This window comes from Venturia canescens, chromosome 2 (genome assembly GCF_019457755.1).
Source record: "Venturia canescens isolate UGA chromosome 2, ASM1945775v1, whole genome shotgun sequence".
In the NCBI taxonomy this organism is placed as follows: domain Eukaryota; kingdom Metazoa; phylum Arthropoda; class Insecta; order Hymenoptera; family Ichneumonidae; genus Venturia; species Venturia canescens.
The window spans coordinates 9,642,751-9,668,475 of record NC_057422.1 but is presented as its reverse complement, the minus strand read 5'-3'; the positions used below and the strand labels follow the sequence as shown (position 1 = coordinate 9,668,475).

Here is a 25,725-nt window from a genome sequence, read left to right as displayed (position 1 = left end):
AATAAACAAGTTTCGATCGTTCGACGACGATGAGGAATACGTAATCTCAATTAACTTTTCATTTCCCAATATTTCATATTTACGTCATAAAAAAGATTGTAAACGTCAACGTGGCTGTTTGCAGAACTCACTGATTGTGAGCAAACTTGCGAAAAATCATTATTTTCGATAAATTCGTTGAAAAAAAAAATTTTTATTTTGTATGACAATTAAGATAATCATGTGTACTAATAAAATACAATTCGAGTAAACGAATGAGTTATCGTTCCACCGAATTTCACGAGAAAAGACCAACACCTTCCGAACAAGAACTTTCAATATAAGTGACGAGTTCTTCCAATATTTTGGAAAAACTCGTCGAGGAGTTCATAGGAACGAGAAGGGGGCTAGAAAAATAAATTTCGACTTCAAATTTCGGGTCGAAAAGACCGATCAGCGAGGCTGGGAAAAATAAAATAGGGCCTCGAATTTTGGATCAAAATGACCAGTCTCAATGGGGCTGAAAAAAATTGTCATAGTTTAGAATTTTTCCAATGTTTGCTCTAATTTTGAGATAGTCGAAAAGCGATATCTAGACATTCAACGAAATATGATAAAACGTAATAAAAAAATTTTCCATTACGAAAAGTAATATCCTGCTTTTCCGTATCTACTTGAAACTACCGGTAGATCACCTGAAATGCACTGCATTCGCAAGGATGTCCATAGTTCGTAGGCACAGCGCGTACTATGACTATGCGCCTCGACCTCACGGTGGGCACTAAACGTTGTTCGACTTTTCTGAAAAAGATTTACAAATAATCATTTCCAATGAACAATTTTGGCAAAAGAATGTTCGAGAGCTCAACGTTTAATAAAAATCACCTACTTCAAAGATTGCTGATAAACGCATGATCATTTTTTTATATGATATAATCGAAAAACGATTAGTTCTTATTACGTATTATGTATTCGAATCAAAGGGTTGTACAATTTTCTCTTATTTATTTTGTTTCAAAATGAAAATGACATGTCCCACTACAAGTTTCTTTTTTTAAATATTATATTCTTAACCTACATCTAATATTAGTTTTTTGTGAATAATTCTTTCTTAAACGTTTATTCTTATTATTTCCATACCAATGATTCCATTTTTTTTCTGTTCAATATAATATGTACTATCGATTTTTTCTTTTCTTCTCTCAGGATTTCGAATTAAGTTTTTTTTTTTCATTTGCTCAGGTAATTTCGGTATCTTCCTTGCGTACTTATACTAGAATTTCTAATATGTACAGATGAGATCTGATACAGCCTCATTACACGCGAACGGTTATCACGATTATTTAGTTCACAGTTTTGTGTTACAGCAGTAGATAGAATAATATATTGTGTAAAAGACATTCACAAATGATTCCGACATGTTATTGTTGTTGTTCTTGTTGTTTTGTGAAAAAGAAAAATACAAGAAAAAAAAGCAGCTTCACCATTTTTCTTCAGTAAGCTATGTACATTTGGTATGGAAATTTCGATTTCAGGCTCGCTCTTACACAATCGTGTTTTTTTTATAGCTTATTTTTTTTATTCCTCGCTCGATGAGCATATCATCATCGTTGTGACGGTATTATTTATATTCAAATACGAAAATTCGCGAATCTACATGAGGCTTAATATATGACCCTTGTATCTCATTCGGATTTATAAATTGCCTATCATTTTTGACGTCGAAATTTCCAATAATATTATTTACATATTACTGATGTTACCACGGAGTTCTGTTCGATGCGTTCTGCGATTTTGGGAAACGAGAAATTTTTTAATACTTCCGATCAATTGTATCATACGAAAAATTGGAGCAAGCTTTTGGTGTTTTTTTTTTTACTCAAACCAAAGAAAATAATTTTGTTCTTCCTTTTGCATCAGAACACTATCGTCAGCTTAGAGCACTAGAGATGTGTATTAGTGGTACTTATCACTACCGTCATTAATGTTAATTGTTATTACAACTATTATTATTATTGAGACATTGCTAAATAAAATTGAAAGATCACAAATGAATTTTGCAAAATTTGTCATTTCGAATCTCCATTGATGGAACATCATTGTTATCGTTAACTGTATAATAATTATCATTATTTGTGATGTGAAACAATCTCTCGCCTGACAGATATTCCATATCTCTTGCCGACGGTCCATTGGCTTTTATCACAATGTGTAAAAATTGGAATGGCGAATGTCGAATTTATTTTATTTCGCTCGGAATTTCGGACATACATGTGTCGCTTCAATTATATCAAGAACGATGAGAACTCCTCCGATGAAAGGTCTAATCGATCAAAGACCTTTTTCTCCATAAATTCGTTATTGTTTGCTAGCGATATTGATGACAAGAGATTCATTTAAATCTTGCTTGTACAAACTCTTTTCAGTTATATTTATCGGAGAGACAAAATGAAAGTAAACCTCCACTTTTGTCCCTCTGCGTGTTCCAAATAGCCATCGTTCAACGCTGTTTTTTGTAACACTAATATATTATTCAACGGCATGTAATAATTCCAGATAATGCATTTCACATTATTTTTTTCAAATAATAAGTATTCAAATGTTGATTCTTTTGACAGCTCTTACTTTAGGAGTCATTGTCTAGAACTATTTGAAATATGTTCTCCGATATCAACACACAAGACGTTGGAATCACACATGGAATTGTTTCATGCAAAGTAAACAAAATTGTTAATTTATTAACAATTTGGTAACTGTTAATGTTCCTACTATGAACAATGCTCACAGAATTTGATTTTCGTTTCCACCAAATATCTTATTCTCAACAACTTCGGAATCGCCCGATATTCTAAATTATCTGGCAAAAAATTTGTCATTTTGTTTTTAATTTTCTACCATTCAGATGTCATATTTTCAAAATATTTTCGCAATTTCAATCAGTTGTTTAAAAATAAGCGAGATATTCTTTAATTTAGCAAAGAAAGTTGAACATAAAATAGAAGCGATTTCATAAGATGGTTAAAATTTTGACGTGCAGAACTTTGGCGTGACAATAGTTTGACAAAGAAAATACTCTTAGAAATAGGCTTCACCATTCATCTGTAGATATTATAACATTTGAATATATTTACAATCTTCATCGAATTTTGGCTATCAAAAGGGTCAACGATATTGGAGAATCAGAAACTCTTTCGTTGTGTACACAGGAATAACCTTCTCTATCCGCTTTTTTTTCCCTCTCGCCGTCCAGTCCTCACTTTCGATGGTTAAATATCAATGCGCGAGATACAATATGCGATATCGGTATTGCTCTTTTAAAAAAAAGCAACAGCACCGAGATTGGCATTCTGAAAGTTTGGGATATACGAAAAATTAGGCGAAAGCTAATCCAATAGTGAAACTTGAAGATTTCGGAATTGCTTTAATTTTATCATTTTTATTCTTGCTCGCACCAAAGATAATTTTCCTTTTAATATTTACATGTGTTTTTGTACGCCTAAAACGCTCTTGCAAGTATTTTTATCATTTTTCGCAACGACGAAGTCACGTGTACTTTTATACGTTATTAAGGGATCAGGACACGAAATTACGATTACGTGATGTTTGAACCTACAAAATTGACCTGCGTTACTTCCGGAGTTAAATTTGTAATGAATCGAACGTATAATCGTGAACGGAAAATCGATTGAGCTTGTATCCAGAATTCCAAATTACGATAAGAAACTTTCATGAATTCGTGCCGACATTGACGAAGACACAAAAAAGTAGATCTCGGATCTCATTTTCATGCTAAAAAGAAACAAAGAATCAGCGACTCCACCAATCGTTTGTCTCGGATGTATCGAGTAACTAAAAAAATCGTGTCGATCACAAAACAGCTATGATTACTCTTGTTTCGTTTATCGATTTCCATTTAATGGAAAAAACTAAGCTTCTCATATCATAACGATCAAATAACTGAAATCTCATATCCATTTATCGTCCACCGCTCCGTTCAAATGAATTGTGATTGTTTCAATGAGGTATGAATACGCGAGTGAATCATTTTTTGCGACAAAAGTATGATTTTAGAAGTAACGTATTGAAATTTCATATGCCGACAGAGACGTTGATCGGACTATTATTTATATACATATTGTTTTGTTAACATATTCGCTCATTTCGATTAATAATTGGCAGTTCCATAGCTGCAGTCTGGTTTTTAGCATATTTTTCCATTTAGGTGGTTTTTTCGTCTTCTTTCCGTATTTGTATAAAAATTGTAAATTTATTGAGGACAAGAGTCGCACATTCGAGAAATCATTGCACTCCATTACCGTGTGCAAGTAGATTTGGGTCTGTATTTATCGGCTGGTTTTCAATGAACATTCTCGGACGAGAGAATAATGAAAATCATCAAAAGAGCGAAGTACACGGTCCAATGAGCAGTTCTTAAAAGAATGATGCAACTTTTTCTTTCGGCTCTTTTTTTTCTTTTTCGCAATTATTATTCGTTTGTTAGATTTGTTGTCGGTAAGATTCAACTTAATAGCACCACTTATATGCTTCCAGATTTTTTCTTTTGTTGCTTCCATACTGATATTCGTTCTTTCAAATCCGGCTCTGTAAAATATTTTTAATAGATTAGAAGTCGTCGTCAATTTAGTTTGACTACATTACGAAGGAACACTATTGAAGAGACGCTTTGACCTTATAGCATGAGTTTCCCTTTAACCGTCGATTTGACTTTTAATAAATTAATAAATAAAAACTGCGTCATTAAAACTGACCTGGCGTGAGCATATCTTCGCTAAGTGGTTGCCGACTGAACGGATCCGTCGAGCTGTTGAGTAAATGTCTAATAATAACGGCTTTATCCATAATAATGCCGGACGGTAATTTGACGGGATCTTCCATGAGCGTATCCATTAAAGGATCTCGGAATTCTTCGGGTGCATCGCCGTAATCCTCATCTCGTGCCCGGTTGTCTCTCGCAATGACTGCTGCTTTTTCTGCAAGCGCCATGAATCTTTCAATTTCCGTGGTCGTTTTTATCGCTGATCGACCAAGTCTGTTAGCCGCATCGGTGAACAATTCCTTGCCGAACGAACGCTACAATAATAAAATGATACTTGTAAATAAAAAAAATAAAAAAACTTCAAATACGGAGCAATCCCCAAATTCCCTCAAAAATGATCGATTTGAGAAAACTATTATAAATACATTGTGAAAAATGAATGTGTAATAATAAAGGTAAAGAAAAAACTTTTGGCCAATGAGGTGAAAACCTTCCCTCGACGAATTTGCTAAAAAGCAACGATCCTCGAAGCGATAATACTCACTTCGTCACTGGCTAGTGCAGCAGCAAAACTATCACAGTCAAGATGTAAATAAATATCAACCAATTGACTAAGCAATGTTCTCGGTTCCCAGCCATACTTCTGAGGTTTGCGAACTTTCAAATTTTTGCACTTCGGACCGCACAATTGTTGTAAATTAAAGTTGAGCATAGCGCTCAAACGGCCGACGAGTTCGGGTCTTAAGAATGGCTCGGTGATATCGACCGTTAAATAGTGAAACATCGACACAGTTTCTTTGGCCAGTGTTAAATACGACCTGGCCTGTCGTTCGTCCGCGGTCAATTGTCTCGAGCGCGATTGTCGTTGCTCTTGAGAAAGCTCCATCCACTGGCTCAGTTCCGACATTAGTTCTTGCACCTCGTGTATGCGTTTCAACGACTCGAGGCTCTCGTCAAGCAAAAAAGTCGTATCGTTCATCAACATGTTTATAAACTTAACGAACTGTTTCCCGTTATTGCTCTCGTTAACTATCGACGCACGATGTATTGGACTGTCCCACATTGATTTTAAAATCAGGCTAATGTGGTATCGAATGGAAAATTTGTCGTAGAATTCGGAGCTTGATCCCGTCGTTTCTACATCCGTGTAGAACTTCATGAGATAGGAAGCCAGATAAGTTTTTGATATTGGATGTGACATCACTTGATCGTGTAGCGTTTCAGTTCGTCCCTGTAACAGAAGAATCTCGTAATTTGTACTTTTTCTGAGGTACTTAACCGTCCGGTCAGTAACCGGGTATTCGGGTATCCATTTTGAATGGTGAAACGAATGGTCAAGAATTTTTTATAAAAAGTACTCTTACTGCGACAAACACAAATTTTTTCCAAATATCGACAGATCACAAAAATTGCATGTTTTTTTTCGTACATACCTGAACGCTGGGATTTATAACGAAAAGAACTTCGATTATCTTGGCAATGAGATACGGATTTCTTATGCAATGCGGGGTGCATATGACAACGAGAAGCCAGGTGATGAGAGAGTTGTCCATATTGTTCGCCACAACACCTGGACTAAATCTGTATGAGACAAAACAACGAGGATTAAGACGAAAAAGTCTTCCCAGTTAAAACCAGTTTTATGATTCTTTTTTCACAAATAAATCTAATCAATGAATACTTAATCATTTCATTCGAATATATGTTGACTTATTGTTTCAATTTTTTTGAGTTAAAAAGAGAATTTCCTTCTGCCATTTCTATTTTCCTTCTAGTTAGTCCATTTTTAGCAAATAGCAAACGAATGAATAATAGAACAGGGAAATTCACAGACCAGTGATCATAAACTAAACTTACTGAAGTGTGAATAGGAGGAACTCAGCGATGTCTTCGACGTACCACTCAGGAAGAGCGGTAAATTTGTGGGGTATTTCTTGCGGTAATGGTAGCGCCGGCAATGGCACACCGGGAAGAGTTTGTGTGAGTAAACCGAGCAATACCTCGGCTACCGAAGTATAAAAATGTAGAGATCTTCGAAGCAGGACAGGGTCAATGAGGCCGGCGTCTGCGCAAGATTTCGATTTGCCAAGACGTTTTAATTGTTGCTTCCAGCGCTTGATCATTTCTTTGTTGTGCCCGGCAAATGGTGCGTCCTTCCACTGTGGCTCGGTGGCTTGCAGCTCGTCAAGCATTTTCTGCAAATCTCTAAGGGCTCGTAATTTTCTCTGGTACTTTTGCAAAGCGGGTAAAAGAGCGACGTGATGACAGTGCAAAGTTAAGAACCAGCATTGAGTCGGGAATTTGGCCTCAGTCCACTTGTGTGTTTTTTCTAAATCTACGAGCCACTCAGTAACTTCCTGAGAGGTCAATTTCAATCGAGTATCGTTCTTTATTTCCACAAAGCTCGACGGATAAAACGGATATAGCGGATCAACCATGTCCAGTTTTATTTTCACAGAAAGCATCTGTAATACCGATAAAAGATTGAGCATGAAACCGTCACCGGCGAGTGCAAACTCTTCGGTTTGTATCTGAGCGCGTTTTTCATTGTGCCGCAACAGCGCAGCTAAATATGCGAGGGTTGCTTCCCGACATGCACTGTTAGCCAGTATCGCGTGTAACATTTTGTGCAGCGATGTTCTGGTGCTTTCCAATTCTTGTTGCAACGTCAGATTTATCGATTTATCGCTCGATGGATTTCCGCTGAAGAATTTTTCAGCAACTTTTGGAGAGTCTTCGGCAAAGACTGATACCGAAAGAAATGGACCGAGAAACGATGTTCTCGCAAGCTCACGTCCGACTGCCGTTGTCATTACGTCTGGCAAAAATTGTATTTGATGCGTTATCAAACGACAAATCGGACGGATATTCCCGCTCGTCCCGCATCGAATTTCAATGAGTTCCTCGAGAGCCTCGATCGGTCGTCTGTGAGTATTACCGACCAAACTTGCCTGCTGCATCGAGAGATAGAGGCCCTGTAGGAGCGGCGTAAATATTTTGTTGAAGACATGCGGATTTGAGTGAGTTCGAGCGACCAGCTCGTGCAAAAAACCACGCGGTAAAGTTTGCGTTAAAACGGGATAGAGAAGCGGCGTCGAGAAATTTGTCGATATTGATGTTTGGCACAGTCCGACAAGTCCTTGTAGAACGAGGCTTGCGTATTGAACGCATTGGGCTCGAAGACCAGCCAATACGTCCGATAGCGGTGGGACGCTCGAACGCTGTTGAAATAAAAAACGAGAACGAATCAAATATAGAACAAGCGCGATCACTAGCCAACTAATTGTACGCACAAACGTCCTATCTTTTTTCTTTTATTACAACATCAGAGTCATTGACCATTCGATATACATATATTTATATATATATGTGTGTGTATATATTTTTATGTTCATTTCCGTCTCAAATTTTCTTTGGCCATACGGCGCAGAAGCGAATTCCGCCGTTTGAGAAATTTTTAACTGCCAATACAAAATCGTGGAAAAATATTTTCTCTCTTAGCATTTTTTTATACGAAATTGACGACAAAAATAGAGTTCTGTGATAACAAGCCTTATTTCGGAAGCTGCATAATTTTTTGCAAGGATTAAAAAAATTTTTGCAACGAAAACGAAAAATCACGAACCTTAGGATGATTTCTCTCTTCAACGGCAACTCTTGTGTAACAATCCAACAAGTAGAGGAAACTCTTTGGCTGTGAAAGCTTACTGCCTGATGGTAGTGGTAGTGTAGATACCGGATACGATGGCAAAGTCGCGACAGGACTCAACAATGGACTCGCTTGACTATTTGGACTGTCCTCTCGATCGGAGGGTGTACTAACAACAATTTCTCTCATAGGATCTTCACCACGTGCAAACATGTACATTACTTCCATCAATGCTTGACTCGCAATATCCATATAATCATCAATTTTGTGAGCTTCCACCGTACTCGATGTTTGTGACAAAAATATTCCACCCTCATTCGGTTCTTTCCATGCAACACAGAGCACCCGCGATATCACCGTGTGAATTTGCTCGACTGTAATTTCAGTACTGGAACTCGTTGTCTAGAAAACGAGAAAACAAAAATAAACGAGAGGCTTATGAGTTTTCTTGAAAATTCATTATATTAAAAATGTTACCATTGTTACCCTTACATCGGTACTTCGTGAAGTTTTTTTTGTACACATGTACTCAACGCAGGTAATTAGCAATCGTTTTTCTTCCATTACATTCTGATTTTTAAAATTTTATTATTGTTCGGCTTAGCTTTGACCATTTCTCTCTTTAAATGTTCTCTGCATATTTACCCTTTCTAGTTTTTTTGCTGTTACTTCAAATTGATAATTTTCCAAACTTACTCTCGATCTTGGAGCAGGATCTTTTCTATCAGTTTCTTCGACTTCCATATTTTCAATTCCAGAATCTACATCCACTCCAAAAGTATTGCACTGTTTGTCACTGTTTTCTTCCACATCCATAGCTACTTCAGGTTGTGCTATGTGTTCTATAGTCGCAGATGTCGAAGATCCAACTTGTTGCTGCAATGGCGTAGGTTTGGAAGGGCCTGGCGTGTTCAGCGAAGCCGGCGCCATTCCAGCAGCGCCGTTTGAATTCGTCGGTGTGCCTGGCTCCAAACCCGCTAAACGGGCTAATCTCCGCCTTCTCATCTATTTATAAATGTTTTTATTACCAGAAGAGAAAACAAAGCTTTACTGAGATCAGAAGAGACTCGCTTTTGCTTTGCAACCATAGCCAATTGTGTTTGCAGAAAATAAGGAATGAATCACAAACATTCAATCTCTTTTAATTTACATTATACAAAATCGCAATAGCTGTTATTTGTATTCATATCCGTCAGAATTATCATGGATATTGTATTATTATTAGCATGAGCAGAGAAAAACAATGCGTACAATGGATTGGTGGCAATATTAAAGTTATTTTTGAGAATTGCTCAGATATTTAAAAAAGAAATTCCAATTGTCATTTGTTAAGAAATGAATAGTCCCCGTGAACAAAGAGCTCATGAGTCACAATCTTCTCAGACTATTTAACAATAAAATCATGAATAACTCAATATATTAGGCTAAAATGAAGTCGGATTAAGAAAAATGGGCAAAAGGGAATCTTTATTTGGATCATGTTCGCAGCATGCTAGGAACAAAATTCTGCCCACATACTCATCAACGTTTCTATTGATTATTTTATAATAATAAGAAGCGCACTTAATTAATTTTAAAAAAAGATGTCTACAACATGAGATACGAGTATGAAAAAAGAGAATAAGAAATTACGTTACGTTCAATTAGTAATTATATCACGAGGTTTATTGAGAACATAAAAAATTAAAATCGTGTTGTAGCGTTCAAAAATATTAAGGAGACAATAACGCGACAAACAGTCTACCGTTTGTGCGACAATTCGAATATGTATTTGAATTAATCATGTTTGCGGCCTCGTTGGCTCGTGTCGAAGAAAAGAAAATCCCGAGGAAGCCCCAGTTGGCAGCAAAGTGTCTAAATTGCTTGGGTGCAGAGACCCAGAAACAAAGTCAATATATATCATCGTAGCGCATTCGTTAAAGAACGGGTAGAAGAGGATAAAGAGTGCGCAAGAAACTCTCTGTAAAAGGAAAGGTTCTTTTCAATCAATCACGATAGAAAACTTACTTCCTCTTGGCTCAATTCGCTCATGGCGATGATAATCCTGAACTTTTCGCACCCAGTTTCGAAACCTCTCACAAACAACAAACAACAAACGAAGGAAAAATAAAAACTCCCCCAATAAACTCTTCGTCGTTTCAATCTTCACTTGTATCAAGTTTGATTGTGTCTCTAGAAAATGTTATAAAATTGTGTGTAAGCGAGAGTTGCGCTCGCTGCGATATGTCAGAAATTTTTGGACAGTCACTCCACATCTGTTTGAGTTTAGACGTGATACGAGCGCTTTATCTACGTTCGAGTCACGGAACTCGCGACCCTCGCGACGCGCACTGGTTTAACACAAGTAACACAACTAGCTGCTGCTGCTTGCTCGTGTCGTTGCTCGTGGCAAAGCCAAGCCAGCACGAGCCCCTTGTCCCTGTGTGGTCGCCCCCTTGTCTGTTTACGATGCGATCTCTCTCTCTCTTTTCTCTTTCTTGTTCACTCTACGCGTGCACGCGTATATGTGCGCGTGTGTACGAGCAAATACACGTCCATCTATACACAATGTATTTTAGAACCTGCCAAACACACAAAAACACGCTAAAAGTTGGACGGTCTAGAGTTTTACCGAACAAAATTCAATTAAGAAGAGACGGAAATCGCGTCAGATCTGCTTTCTCTCGAAAACAGCTGAGCAACCACCATAGACCTCGTAATTTGAATCAAGAAGGTTCAACGCAACGTTTCTCTCGCTTCTCATCTCCTTATAGCAGCGTAAATTATAGAGAAGTCTGGAGGAGGAAGAAACCGTAAAAGAAGAAAAATTGTTACCCGGAGGAGCACGCTATAAACTCGCGACAAATTTGATTATTTCTTATCGTTTCACACAAACAGCAGTCCCCATTTTTACAGACGGCCAATACGAGACACTGACATTAACCAAATTTGATAATTGTTAATTCAAAAAATATCTCCAACATCCTGAAACCCCTCCAGCGCAACAGCGCTACCTGGATTTAATTGAATAACGGTGGGAAAATTTGAACGTCGATACGCATGGAGACGCGTTGCAATTCGCTCCAGACAAAAATAGTACGCAAATGGAAAGATAAAGTTTTATCGTGCGCATAAAAATCTCTCAATAAATTGTCCTCTTGAAATGTTAAACTATAAGGGAAAAATTCATCATATTATCATTAATGAAGGCGCGATTTTCATTGAGCAAAAAATATTGGATACGGTCTTATATGGGAGGATAAATATAACTGCACATTCAAACGAATCGAAAAGCGTGGAGCCTTTATTGATCGGATAGTTTGTACGGTATTGATTGTTGGGCGATTCTCTGCATAGACATCGGCAGCAACTCTCTCGTGGAGCACCACCGTTCCACCTTCTCGTTCGATATATGAAGCAGCACACGCGACATTGTAACAAAACCGTGGCACTGATCAAGCGGGACAACCGAAAGATTGCTGCTTCTAACTCGCTTTTCGTGAAAGTTAAACGTCCCCAAGCCCTCCTTCCACTTTTCAGTCGCCCTTTGTTCCGTTTTTATAGTTTTCGAAAAAGAGAAAGTAAACACCCAAAGAAAAGAAGAGAGAGAATTATCGGATTATGACACCCGTATTTTTTTTTTTTTTTTTTTTTTTTTTTTTATCAAATATCCGTTGCAATTCTTTGCGACATAATCATCATAAAATTTTGTTGAATTTTTAAACAGTAAAAACCAACAATCAAGTCGAAAATGTTAAGTCATGAAAAATGTTTCTACCAATGACGAGCAAGTCTCACATATTTCACAACACGCCCTCTTCATGGTTAAAATGAAGAATCATATGTTATTACTCATTCTGCTCTGCCAGATCTGGCGCGATAAACACAAAGGAATCTTGGCGAATGTGAGTGAAGAGAATACGAAAAAAAAGAAAGCCTTTTGGGTGTTAGTTAAAAACGAAAAAGTGCTGAACGTATGAGTGTGCAAGAAAGGAAGGAGAGCTTCGTCAGCAAAATTGAAACTCATTTGGACAACTGTACATATCCGACAATCGTTATCCACGTTGTGCGTCACGATGTTTTTATATAAATAAATAAATAAAATTCAAAAAAAGACGCGTTTGCCTCATGATAATCCACGAAGTGTAGATTGTGTGAAAATGGTCGGAATATCTGTAAATACAACCAAAAAATAGTCTTGAGAATTTGTACTTCCTGCTCTTCTATAAAGATATGACTCATATAAATTGGGAAGAAAATGTATCGGGGGAACACGATGAAAGTATGCATGATTTAGTGTTTCTATTGCCACGGGACAAGAGAGAGAGAGAGAGAGAGAGAGAGAGAGAGTGAATGTTCGGAGTGAAGGTCATTCGAGTTCATAATTTCTTCCCTCTCTTTTTAGCTCGATGAGATTGTCAGCTAACCTGCAACTTAGCTTCTAGAACGCGTGTGTATACGCGTTGAATGTTGAGTATACACAGATGTATTCGTAAATGCATAGTAGAGACGCGCGCGCGTGTCTGCATGTATCTGGAGTGCACGGTATAAGCAACAAGAGCGTTAACCAAAGTAGACACGTTGGTAGTAGTTGGGCTGCTGTATCGTCGTCGCTAGCACGATTGATATTTTCGGAAGCTTATTTTTTCCTCATCTTCGTAACCCCTTTTTACACACGTTGAAATTCGGGATTGGGAAAATCCGTGACGCTCTTCATCTTTTCGGTAAACAGGGTCGTCAAAAAATATCGAGTTCATTGACAATATTGCGGGCGTATAATTTTTATAAACAAGGGTTAGGCTGAAAATTAACCCCTTGTGACAGCGAGTGTTGAAAAGAAAGTTATTATATCTATATCTACATAAAACAAGTGAGGGATCAGGACAGTGAATCTTACAAAAATGAATAACGCTTCGAGAGTTATTGATTTTGAAACCCTAGGTAAGACCACTCTTCCATTACAGTTGGTTGAAAACCTTCGTAAGAACGTTTGTTTCATCTCATCGTGGACGTGTCAATTATCAACATTTTCCACACATACGAACATATATTCAAGAAAATATCATTTCGTTTTAACCGTTTGCACTTCGCAAAGTTTTTATTTGCATGAAGCAAATTTATGCAACTCGCAGTCCTATGCCTATCACGTCGTAATGGAATTTGGCGCGTTTATTTGATCGAAGCTGAAACAATGGAAATCGTTGCCCGAAATTGGTTCTCTTTCGTCATAGAAATGAGGTTATACGTTCCATATCTTTTATTTTAATATTGAACGAAAGAATCATTCATACCCCTCTAAAAGGAAAAAACCTTTAAGAGTTCAAAATAAAAACAATGTAGTACACAATCTGCGCCCCGTTGAATTGAACTGGAATTAATGTCGAGTATTTCTTAATAAGCTTTGTCGCTTAAGCTTTACCATCTGTCGAATCAATATTTTTCTATGTATGCGGAAACTAACGAAAAATTTTAAGAATGTGCGATCGAGATTTTTTTACTGCGTCAAATACCAACGACGTTCGTTGAAGTTCGCATCGGCGAGTCAGCAAAATTTCATGATTATTTTTCTATCTACATTTTTCATACAACTGGAAGATATTCGAATATTGATGACAGTATTTATTTCTACTTACTCGTGATAACTCAAAAGTAGCAAGGGATAATAAAAACAAGTATTAAAAAATATTTTTTCGATCATAACCGTCAATTTTCCCGAGAAATGGTGTTATCGCGGCATTTTTGTTTTTAGCGAAGGATGACCAGGAATTGATAGAGGAAAGTATGAAAGCTCGTGAATTGGCGTACGCTCCATACAGCAAATTCAAAGTAGGTGCAGCATTGCGATGCACCGACAAAACGATAGCACGTGGTTGTAACGTCGAGAACGCATCGTACGCGATTTCCACGTGTGCTGAAAGAGCAGCATTGTGTCGTGCAATTTCAGACGGCAAAACAAAATTCACGAAAATTGCAGTCACAGCAGACAAGTACAACGGAGTGTTATCTTCCCCTTGCGGTATGTGCAGACAAGCTCTCGCCGAATTTGGCGACATGATCATCTATCTCGTTGCGTCGGACTTGACAGAGATTTCACAAACCTCGGTAGGTGAATTATTGCCAATGGGATTTGGTTTCAATAACTGTAATTCATCGCAAAAAAAGTAAGCGTTTATCATCATGTTTTTTCGTCGTTTCCATTCTTGTCCTGCGTTCGTGAATCATTTTTATTTAACTGTTATTTTTCAACATGATTCAATATCGATAACACAAATCATTTTTTTTTCACTCGCCCTTTTAATTACGAACTGTCTAGTCGTCCGGTTACCGTGTTTTTAACATTAGGCTATTCGTCTGGATTACAAATTCCATAATCATGTTTACTTCATCTTGTGACACTGGTTTTTAACGGATTTATTTCTCGCTACAGTGAACAATTTCTATGAATATTTGCTTGTCAATAAACCCGAAAATGTGTCATTATTTCGGACAACTATTTTTACTAATCCGGTTACATTATTTTCTGTTTTCGCAATGATTTCATTGCGAACGAACAAAACGAATGTCCGGACTTCAGACGAATAACATAACCTTATTCATACGGTTTTCGAACGACTTGACACAGCCATTAGGATTATGCCTATTCGCATCTTTCACTCCACGATGGAATTTACACGTATATGGTTAAGTAACGCCAAAAAAAATGAATAAAAGGATTCAATGAAAACAAATGTACAGATTATATCGCACGTGTTACGTACTAAATGAAACAGAAAAAATATCACACATGTGTACAATAAAAAAAGTGTATATATACATATATTTATATATAAGCTTTATTTATAGTTGTAATATATTAACAAGTCTTCCCGACAGATCACTTACTCGCCGTTTGAATGAAAAACTTTTTACTACATTTGTCCCCTCGAAAAGTTATTGTATACAATCGTTGAAATCAATGAAGAAAAAATACATATATATGAAATATTTTTCTCCGTACCATTTACACGAAAGAAAAATTGGGGTGCGAAACACAGCAGGTTTTATGTTCAAAAAATTACAACGAAGATCGTTGAGAGGACTCGTGTTACGAATAATTTAGCTTAAACAATAAAATAGCATTTTACAAGAAATAAGTTAGTTAGAGAACCAGCAGGCTTGACGATATATCGGAAGCTATGCATTTTCATTTGGGCCTCTTTTCTGTAATTCTTTAGAAATTCTTTGATCCCCATGTTTATTAGCAATCGCAGAGAACAAAGTTTTTCATTTGCACACCGGGCCTCATCCCAATGACCAAGCGTAACTGGTATTCTGATTTTCCATTTGTTATTTATATTTATATGCTTACATAATATATATCCGATTGTGGACTCATTTACATTTTTCATTGAATGTCTCATCATCACAAAAAAACATTATATACAAACGATATAAGTAACAATAAATATATACACTATCTGCAGATATGATAATGGCAATGTCATGTTTTTCATTGTACAATTAAACGATGGGAAAGTAATAATAATAATAATAATAATAATAACAGAATAAATAAAGGACGATTTGACGGAAAGGCAATGTTATAAATAGCGTTAATTTCCTCAACCAAGGAACGTTTTTCTCTGTAATTCTTCGTTCATTTTTATCTTTCGTTAACGCGAAATTTATTTGACCATGTACTTACGAGCTGTAATTCACGTCTATTAAGTGTTTATTTTTATCACTCGATTTTGTATCGCGTTCGTAAAAATACTGGCAAAAAGCAGCAATTTGGCTTTTTCTTTCTTCTAAGGAGGCTCGGTCCTTCTAACATGATTAAGAAATGAAAAATATTTTTAGTTTCAGTTCTTTTTGGACAGTTTCCGGTAATAACCTCTACTCGTTGTTGTGAACGATGAATCTTTCGAAACGTAATTCTTATCGACGTAGACTCGAATTCGCGAAACCGTTTGCAATTGTTGCACCGTCATTCTGACGCGAAATGAAATGTACAATTGCTCCTCCACTACGCTTTTTGACGGACGATAGAATAACGTTGATTGTGAAAATCTAGAAAAAACATGATTTCGTTTGCACCATGCAATTTGTTAATAGTTTTTGTTTCTCTTTAAAACGAAAGAAATATTATGGGGATCCCGAGAACGAACCTCCTTGAGCAATTTTTTCGTATCTATTTTCCGTATCAAGTTTCGACTAACGCTTGTGCTTTTTTTTTATCTTACCCAAGTATATTCTTGCTTCTCCTCTTCACCAGAATGGACACCTGAAAGAATGATCGAAAATTCGTTTTATATTTTGAAGTGATGAAAGTATTTCTGAAATCGTTTTCCACATGCTCGGAAATGTGTGGAGGAAAAGTGTCAATCTCTGCTTTTATTTTCCTCAATAAATGATAGTCACAACAAAATGAATTTTCAACAGTATTTTCCTTACCATCCAATATAGCACTGACAAAGATTCTCGTTGTTAGTGGCTTGTTGAATAAGCAGGTGAACCTGTCTTTGTACGCTGATCGCTTCTTCGTGAAGAAAATCTCGGCCGGTAAGTTTATCACGTACTCTCGTGACGATGGTGAGAGCTTTTTTGTTCAGTGCTTCCGGTTGATTGCTGTCCTCTGAGAACCAAAATGAATGTTTGCGGACATGAGAAATTTCGTTCGATCACGAAGGAATATCGACGAAATTTTAAGGATACGAACTTGATACGCTACCTCCGTTTTCTATGCTACAAGGAACTCCTTTCTTTGGTAATGTGGATGTCAATGAGTCGAGTATATCGCCAGGTTCTTGACTGCTGCTCGCGTTCATGCCCTGAGCATCGGATCGTTTGCCTTTCGGTGCTGCGTTGTCCATCAGCCTCCAATTGAGGAGAGGATCGTAAACGAAAGCCTCGAGGACCGCCATCAAACTGTCTTTATTACGATGTAACACGGACATTACGGATTCGCAAGTTCTTCGATAAGTGCCTTCGATGCCGGTAACTTCCATCGCGTTGATCAGCATCCGCGTCAGTCTGAACGGTATTTTTTCTGGGAATTTTTCTCTGGTCATAGCGACCTCGAAACAATCGCCGAAATCGATGTGAAGAATTTTTCCGCTCAATCGATCGAGCATCAGATTCGACGGATGCCGATCGCCCAGGCCCAGTATGTACCCGACCATTGACATCACGGCCAATGATCTCGTGTAATTCGTACGACGATCGAACCATGCCTCGCTCGAAGGTGATTTGAGCCAAAGCAAACGCGACAAATCGTCACCGTGGGTGTGCTCGAGCGCGTGCTCGAACACTTCCACTTTCTGCATCAACATCAAGTGATCGTAATCCGGCGCCATCTGCAAATTCATACAAATTTCAAATAAAAAATGTTTTCAATCGTTCAACATTTGCATACACAAAATGGGGAAAAATCATCGAAGACGATCGAAATACTTGCCCGCAACATTATTCTATGCTCAATATTCAAAAGAATTTTTTTCTTCTCACGATAATCTCTAATAAGCGTGTGCAAAGTGTCGCAGTGAGGCACCCATCCAATAAGGCCACTGTTTGTAGATAATGGAATCACAGCGTATCGCTGAAAATTCACACGAATCACATGTCAATAAAGATTAATGTCAGAGTCACCGAGGATTCAAAATTTTTTACTCACTCATTATTTTAGCATGATTCAGATCAAGTTTAACTATATTACTCCAACGGGTGTACAACGAAAATAGAAAAAAAAACTGTGATTACCTGAATAGTAAGATTCCTTCGGAATGTATCGGGATCGTGAAGCAACAAAGTATTGACTAGACCAAAAAGTTGCATGACACGTTCGTCCTGCCTGAGATCTTCGTGTCCCTTCAACAAAAACATGTAATCTTTTCCGTTGCTGCCTGAAAACAAAAGCAACAAATAATAAAAATACGAAGAATTAAAAAACTTTGTTTGTGTGTAAATTCGAAAAAAAAGTGAATAAATAACCTTTGATGCACAATTTTCTGGGCCTCTGTTTGCTCGCAATGACCTGCATGGAGCTGTGAATACTCTCGATTCTGACGACCGGTTGTCCAGGACTGTAGCTACCGGGAACAGCGAGTTCGAGATTCCGACAGAGGAGTAATTTCGGGCTGACGTATTGCAACTCGAGGCTGGTTAATTGTGGCAATTGTCGCGATATCCGTCGAAAAACGTGATAATACAGGTCCCAGGCTTGATTCAAATCGCGCACGTTGCCAGAAGTCTTATAACGATTGCACCATTCTTGGGCGTCCATGAGATCCGTGCCGTAAGCTTGATTGAAAGAGGTTTCTTTGAGAGTCTGTGGACCGCGTTCGAGCATGGCGTGCAGGGGCTCGAGGGTGTCGAACATTCCTTTGACGTTTCTCTCGCCGAAGTAGAGTCTGGAAGCCTCTTCGAGACCCTCGTGCCAAAGCTCGTGCCAGAGGATAGCGACTCTGATGAGTTCGTCGCTGGCCATCATGGCTTGTTGGACGAGAGTGGGACTGTGCTCGCACATATTTTTCAATATTTTATTAGCGGCTGTTTTTCTTGCGTAGCTGGCGCTCTTTGAGGCGACGGTTAAGGGATAGACGAGGGCCTGGGGATGGGTTTTCCCGATGTCGATGAGCAGATGATGGATGCAACGTCCGACGAGAGCTCTGGGTGTGTCGATCCTAGCGATAAGCTGCGGAATTACTTGGAGCCAAGTGTTGATCTCGATCATTCGAATGCCCTCGACGATAGCGTCGTAAACCTCGGGCCACTGTCCATAATCGAACCAGAGAGTGAGTAATCTCAGTGTATCCTGGAGCGAATTACCGTGGGACAAGTTGATGGAACGGAAAAATCCGTCGACAGCGGGCACCGTGAACTGCGAGATGTACTGGGAGCTCGAGAGCCCAGAACGATTCGAATTTCCCATGGTTCCATTGTCCAGAAGCATACCAGAACCGTTTCCCCCTGCGGCTGCTCCGATCGGCGGCGTATTTCCGAAGGGGTTGTTGCCCGTGCAGCTGTTACTCCCGGCATCGCCCTGTTGATGTTTGTAAAAAAGTACAGTCTCGAAATTCATATAAGCGAATGCGTGCCAAGCTTTGTACCAGGTCGGATCGTGCTCGGTGGCGGCCGCGTAGTAGGAGAGAACGGCCGGTATAGAGTGCTCGTTTATACCTTGGAGGGCTTCGAGCCATTCGCCCAATTTGAGATAACAACGTGCCAAAAGTCTCTTACGAACTTCCTGCTGGGTTTCGTCCTCCTGATTCACCAGCGAGGCCGTTGTCGGTTGAAGCGAGCTTTGCACGAACGTACGCAATTGATTGTACGCCTCCTCCCGTTTGTTCGCCATCCACATGTGTTTGCAATAGGCGAACGTAACCTGGGGATGAGTCGTTGGGAGCGGCTGGTCCGGAGTCAACGACGGATCAACGCCGAGCAACATGACCAAAGTTTTGTGGCAGAGCATGAGGCTACCATTTTTACGACAGAGGCTCGCGTACTTGAGCCAAGTGTACATGTCGTCGTGGGGCGATACGACGAGGGTATGAACCTGAATAATTTTTTGCCAATCCTCGACGATCCTCTGGCCACCCTGCAGTCTTTCCCACCACATTGCTTTGATGGTCGACCTGCGCTCGGGGACAAGTTTGAATTGTATGACTTCTTCGAGCTCCGCGAGTTTTTGTACTTCGACCATCGCGTTGTAAGCGCGCTGGTAACTCTCGCCGGCCATCGCCGTTAACTCCGTGTCCAGCAGATCTCGAGCACTGTCGATCAATTGATGAGCGACGTTGTACTGCTCGTCGTGTATCGCGAGTACGGCTCGATAAAACGCGCCGTCCTGACTGTCCTTCGGTATGAGGGAAACGTATTTTTCCATGCTTTCCCATTGGCCCAGACCCCAGGCAGCCGCTGCCGCCATCCTCGCCATCCTCTGCTTCGTCTCGTCGGTCTGTTGGGACCATTGTTTCGTGGCAACCTCGTGCAATTGACCCCATTCACCGAGCGCCTCCAAACACCGCATTTCACCGAGGGTCGCCTCGACGTCGCTCAAATCAGTTTCCAAACGTTCCTGATAAAGATGCAACGCTTTGTCCCAATTATGAAGTTTCTCGTACCAACGTACCTGCACTTTGAGATCTTGCTGGTTGCTCTGATTCATCACGTACTCCAGCAGACCCTCCGCTCCCTCTTTCTGCTGTAATTTGTTGTTTATCGATATAAGCGATTCGAATACATTGCCGTTACGATTTTTGTGGAACTCGTCCTCTTTGTAGTGGAGCGCTTTGGCGTAAGCGCGACAGTGCATCGCTCGTTCCCCGAGTATTTTATTGTCCAGTGGCAACGGACCCTTGTCGCAGTGTTCCATAAACTCCGCGAGATTCAATATCGTCTGCGTTATTTCTGGCAAATCTGGAACTATCAACGCTTGCTGGAGCGTTTGTATGAGCTCCGCGCGATAAGTGTCGTTCAATTCGGTCCAACAAGAGACGAAGGCAGCGTTGAACAAATCCCGCGGTAATTGGGAATAAGTTTGGGCCAAAGCCCAGCAGGATCTCAGCGCCGGCGACGGGGATTCTTTGAGCAAACCGATCGACAAGCTCCGCAGCCACTCGAGCCAATCGTCCTTCGATACTCGTCTCGTAGCGGTCCAGGCTTTTTGCAAATTCGAGGCTGAAACTTTGAGCTTCTTCATGACAGTAGTGTCCGAGGATGTCAACGACAAATCTCGGTTTTTGTTCCGAGAATAACGGTGTCGAATGAGCAGATAATCGTCCCCATCGGCAACGGTAGATTCCGTCAGTATTTTATCGACGAGTACGTCGTATCGTGAATTCGTTATTTTGTGTTTGCTCATGATTTTTTGTACGAGCGGTATGAATATCTGATATTTCTTACCCAATTGTATGACCAAAGCGCAGAGAGTATCCATCGCGGTGTTCCGGAGCTCCGGACACTGGTCCAGTGTTCTGACCAAGGGATGAACGATCCGGGAAGCAAAATCCGTGAAATCGAGGGTATCGGCCAGATGATCAACGGTTTCGAGGGCGACTGTGTTCACGGTCATGGGACAATCGTTCGCGTGAAACAATTTTACGATCGGTGGTAGCACCAGGTGAAGATAGTTGTCCAAATTGTTGCCGAATTTTTGGAGAGCCAGAAGCAGCTTGACCGTGACGGAACGATCTTTGCTCGTGTCGTGGGTCAACACCCGGAGTATCTGGGGCATCAACTGCGGCAAATATATTTTGAATTCGGCACCGAGAGCGACGGCGATATGTTCCACGAGAAGAATGAGGGTGCTCTGGAGCGGGCTGTTGATCGTCCAGAATTCTTTGATCAGATTAAACGTATCGTCCAAATAATTTCTTATGTGCTGTTTCACAATGGCGATGAGTATCGCCAGCTGTTGGAAGAGATATTCCCGGAAATTGAAGTCCGCCGTTCTAACGACGTTCAGGAAACTCGGCATAACTTGAGATATGTATGGAACGCACTTGATCCCGAGGCTCTGAAATATAAAAGTAACAGCTTGTACGACCATCGTGTGATGTTGGGACAAAGTTGGGTCCCGGATAATTCGCATTAGAGTCGCGATCGCTATGGCCGGATAATATTCCTCCAGAGTCGAGGAGGACATATTTACGAGCATTTCGCTCGTCGTTAGATCCTGATTGGTTTCGACGTCGCTTCGGATGTCAGCCATGGCCGTCAAGCTGTCCAACTGAGAGTCGATCTGTCCTCGATTCATCTTGTGCTTGTAAGGATCGAGGGCTCCGAGGAGCCCGAGAACTCTGATGGTCTCTCGTCGTATTATCGGCTGTTGTTCAGTTTTCAAAAAGTTAATTAGCACCTCGAGTAAGGTTGGATATTGCATGTAAGGCTTGACGACGTGACCGGTGCTGCCGACGAGCTGTCCGAGGACCCAGAGCGCGACTCCTCGTTTCTCGGGCGAACTCGCGTCGACCAGCATTTCCAAAAGGATCGAGAGTAATTCGGGCATCCATTGCTGCATCTCGGCGCCGTTAACTTCTGCGAGATCACCGATGGCACGCAAAATCGCGAGTACAACGCCCGGATTTGGCTCGGATTCTTTGAGTTTTGGGACGAGTACTTTGAGAATCGGCTCCATGTAAGGTCTGATGAGCCGCGGCGCGCTCACTACGAGATGGTCCAACATCCGTGCGGCTTGTTCTTTGTTCCTTCCCATTCCGGAGTGCTCCAATTCTGTAAGAAATTGAATTAGAGTTTTTCGCAACGAGGGCATTACGTACGCGGGGTTCATCGTGCTCAATCGTCCGATCGTTCTTATCGCCCATTCTCGTATCTCGAACATTTCGTCGTTCATCGCAACGAAGAGTGCCGAGAGGCTTTCCGCTTGAGCGAGGTGCATGTCGAAGGTGTCGTCGAGGGATGCGAGAACGCTGATTCTGACGTCGGGGTCAGTGTCGGTGATACCGACGACGAGGAGTTTACCGAGAACCGCGGACACGGTGTTCGTCACTGTTGGCCCGGGCTGATTCAACGCGAGTCTCAGCAGCCTCGAGCACGTTCGTACCGCCTCGAGCCGCACCTCGGCCTGTTCCGACGTGAGAAAGTGATCGGCGCACCGACGAACGAATTGCAACAACGGATTCCCGTCGAAGTTGAAAGTTCCAAGAGTACGGAGAGCAAGGACGGTCGAGGGTACGTCGATTTCCGTTGGCAACGACGTCGTCGGACTCGTCGCCGACCATGGAGCACCGGGATGTCGCAGTGGTTTGTGCATAAGCACTTGGGACAACATGCGCAACAGTCCTTGTGATATATCCGGTTTTAAGGATGGCACGCTGTGCGCCAATTCCCGGAGAGACGTCGTCAAAATCGGGCTCAATCCTGTGGCCAACATCGGGTCGAGGAGATCGCGCACGTCGCTCGTTATCGTTTGCTTAACCGCGTGGCCGAGTAGCGTTATGCATATGAAAACAGCGGGCTCGAGGGGCGTGCTGCGCTTTTTGTTCGGTGTTTCTTTCGACGGCAAAGAGCTCTTTATAACTTCCATGATTTTTGGTAAATAAGGCTTGATCGAATCTTCAACCGCGACCGCTATCAGACCGATCGTCATGAACGCCGCGTATCTGTCTTTTTCTCGTCCTTTCAGTGTCACCAGGAGGTAAGTGAGAGTCTCCCGGAAATGATCCTTGTTGAATTTTTCCTTGTTGAAAGCGACGAGCCTCGGTAAAAGCGTCATAAGAGCGTGTTGGATGTGCGGATTCCGCGACATCCTTTGCGCCATAACATCGTTGTAAACATCGTCAAGGCGCTCCTGCATCAGACAGCGACAAGTCGCAGATTCGTGAACTGGATACAAAACGTGTTGCTGCGGACTCGAAGCGTTCTGCGACGAACCGCCTGACCATTTTGATACTATTATTGTTTTTAATCTTGGCATCAGTAATAAAATGTCGTTGTCGTTTTGCTGCGTTGAACAATTCAAACGCTCCATTAATGCTTCGTAATTCTTTTCCCACTGAATGTTGCTGCAGCGTAATAATTCATTGAGTACCAGAAGCGAACCGTGAATTCTGTCATCCCGATTGGAGCCTCTTTCGCGCGGATGAATGTCGTCAAAGCCAGATACTATTTCGTCGTAACATTGTTTGTACCACAGCGATTTATGCATTTGTTTGGCCGTTTCGCGTTGTGCCGTCACAACAAGAGCGGCTCTCAACGCCTCCACAGCCCCTTCACGAATGACCGACTTTGGATCTCGCACCGCATTGAATATGAGATCAAAAAATGGTGTGACCTGTTGAAAAAAGTATGTAGGCATAGACACCGCAAGTTCTCGCAACACAAGAACAGCCGCGTGACGTTTTCCTTCGTGTCTGTCTCCGCCGAGCCACTCGAAAGCTCGCTTCACCTCAAATTCCACATACTCGGCTGTATAGGTGCCCGATACGAGTGCCAATTTCCCCACTGTCTTCGCTGCCAATTCCATAACACCTACGTCGTTGGAAGGCAATAAATTTCTCAAGTAATTTGCAAATCTTATGGTGCGGGTATTTATGTTACCTACATCCGCTCCTATCAAACAAACTATGGCTAAGATACCGCCTTTTCTCTCGTTTACGTCTGAGCCTGATACCATCTCGAAAATGTGATGATTAAATTCGTCCATAAAGGCTGTTATCTCCTCTTGGGAAGCCTCTCGCAGTTCTGTTTTCACATAGTGACACAGATCCCTTGCTGCTTTGTTTCGTAATTCCTCGTTTCGGGATTTCAGTCTTTGCACAAACTGCTGCACTAAATTCGTCGTCATTTTCAGCGTTTGTTTTTATTAGTGTTTTACTTTGAATCTTTATATTTTCATTGATCCTTTCTAAACCGTCAGATTGTTGTCACCAAACTTTACGAAGAATTCGTCAGTTAGAAGTGAGAAACTGAGAACGGCTGTGAATTTTTCCTTCTCGACAAACGATGAAATTTTTACTCTGATTTCACTCCCTTATCGCCTAAAATCTATTTGTTATTACTTTGCCATTTTCGTTGCCGATAATTGCGGAGCGGTTTATAGGTTAAGCACGCAGAGCCGCAACTCGTGCGCGGATACTGCGACTTATATTCACAATCATAAATCACTCGTGACACTCATCGAAATGTCATTTTATACTTTTACACTTATGATTTGTCATTGTTATCTCCTTGTAATTACGGATGAAGGGAATAAAAACAAAAGAAAGTGCAACTACTAACACCTATTACTTGTGTTTTCGCAATTTTGTAAAAAAAAATATTTTTCTTCCTTCACCACTCTATTGTAATGAATGATTTGCCCCTATCCCCCTCCTCACTTCCTTATAATTGTAAGTACTTTTTTGGTTATTTGCCCTGAATGTTGTGACTGGTTAAGTGACCATTTTCTCAACTGCATTGTTTACCATTTGGAAAATACATCGTTTATCGTATATGAGTCCAATCGGTTTAATCCGCAAAACTTTTTTTACGCCATCCGAATAAAAAAAGATTTTCTTCTCTAATCAATAATACATTATATAAATCACCAGTTTCGTAGTACCGGTAAACATGCAATGGCGTAATCATATCGACTATACCGAGAACAGTGAGAGAGCTCCACGAGTCCACGAGGACGCTTATTTTGCTATATATTATATCAAAACCAATTAGCTGTCGGTACAGAAGATCTCTCGCTTGCTTATCGCAAAAATGTTATACGTTCGTCGACTTTTTCGAAACATATTCGACCAACGCTACGGCAAAATCAAGAAGCTGCTGTGGGTCTATTTGTTTGGTGTATTGTGATGACGTCATCGTTATTTTCTCTCTCTAGACATCCTAGGAACTTTTGCCGTTACTA

The 25,725-nt window shown here is 40.5% G+C and overlaps 3 protein-coding genes across 4 annotated transcripts; 1 reads left to right on the top strand and 2 right to left on the bottom strand.

Moving 5' to 3' along the window:
• Positions 1 to 967: 967 nt before the first annotated feature.
• Ube4B (Ubiquitination factor E4B) lies at positions 968 to 11,231 on the bottom strand. Its single transcript, XM_043411200.1, has 8 exons — positions 10,413 to 11,231; positions 9,102 to 9,410; positions 8,382 to 8,807; positions 6,614 to 7,977; positions 6,190 to 6,337; positions 5,301 to 5,987; positions 4,749 to 5,070; positions 968 to 4,581 (listed from the first exon to the last, which is right to left on the bottom strand). Exons 1-8 carry the CDS (start codon positions 10,434 to 10,436, stop codon positions 4,517 to 4,519), a joined length of 3,345 nt encoding a protein of 1,114 aa, XP_043267135.1. The 5' UTR covers positions 10,437 to 11,231; the 3' UTR covers positions 968 to 4,516.
• A 1,528-nt stretch (positions 11,232 to 12,759) lies between these two features.
• LOC122405893 (cytidine deaminase-like) lies at positions 12,760 to 16,791 on the top strand. Its single transcript, XM_043410955.1, has 2 exons — positions 12,760 to 13,325; positions 14,134 to 16,791. Exons 1-2 carry the CDS (start codon positions 13,286 to 13,288, stop codon positions 14,547 to 14,549), a joined length of 456 nt encoding a protein of 151 aa, XP_043266890.1. The 5' UTR covers positions 12,760 to 13,285; the 3' UTR covers positions 14,550 to 16,791.
• On the bottom strand, positions 15,200 to 25,215 carry Tor (serine/threonine-protein kinase Tor). Of its 2 annotated transcripts, XM_043410953.1 has the most exons (7): positions 18,354 to 25,215; positions 18,123 to 18,265; positions 17,821 to 17,961; positions 17,083 to 17,719; positions 16,818 to 16,998; positions 16,607 to 16,647; positions 15,200 to 16,433 (listed from the first exon to the last, which is right to left on the bottom strand). In XM_043410953.1, exons 1-6 carry the CDS (start codon positions 24,667 to 24,669, stop codon positions 16,632 to 16,634), a joined length of 7,434 nt encoding a protein of 2,477 aa, XP_043266888.1. In that variant the 5' UTR covers positions 24,670 to 25,215; the 3' UTR covers positions 15,200 to 16,433; positions 16,607 to 16,631. The 2 variants fall into 2 exon arrangements, with proteins under 2 accessions (XP_043266888.1, XP_043266889.1); XM_043410954.1 differs by having other exon boundaries at positions 15,200 to 16,647; positions 17,095 to 17,719; positions 18,354 to 25,213.
• Positions 25,216 to 25,725: the final 510 nt, after the last annotated feature.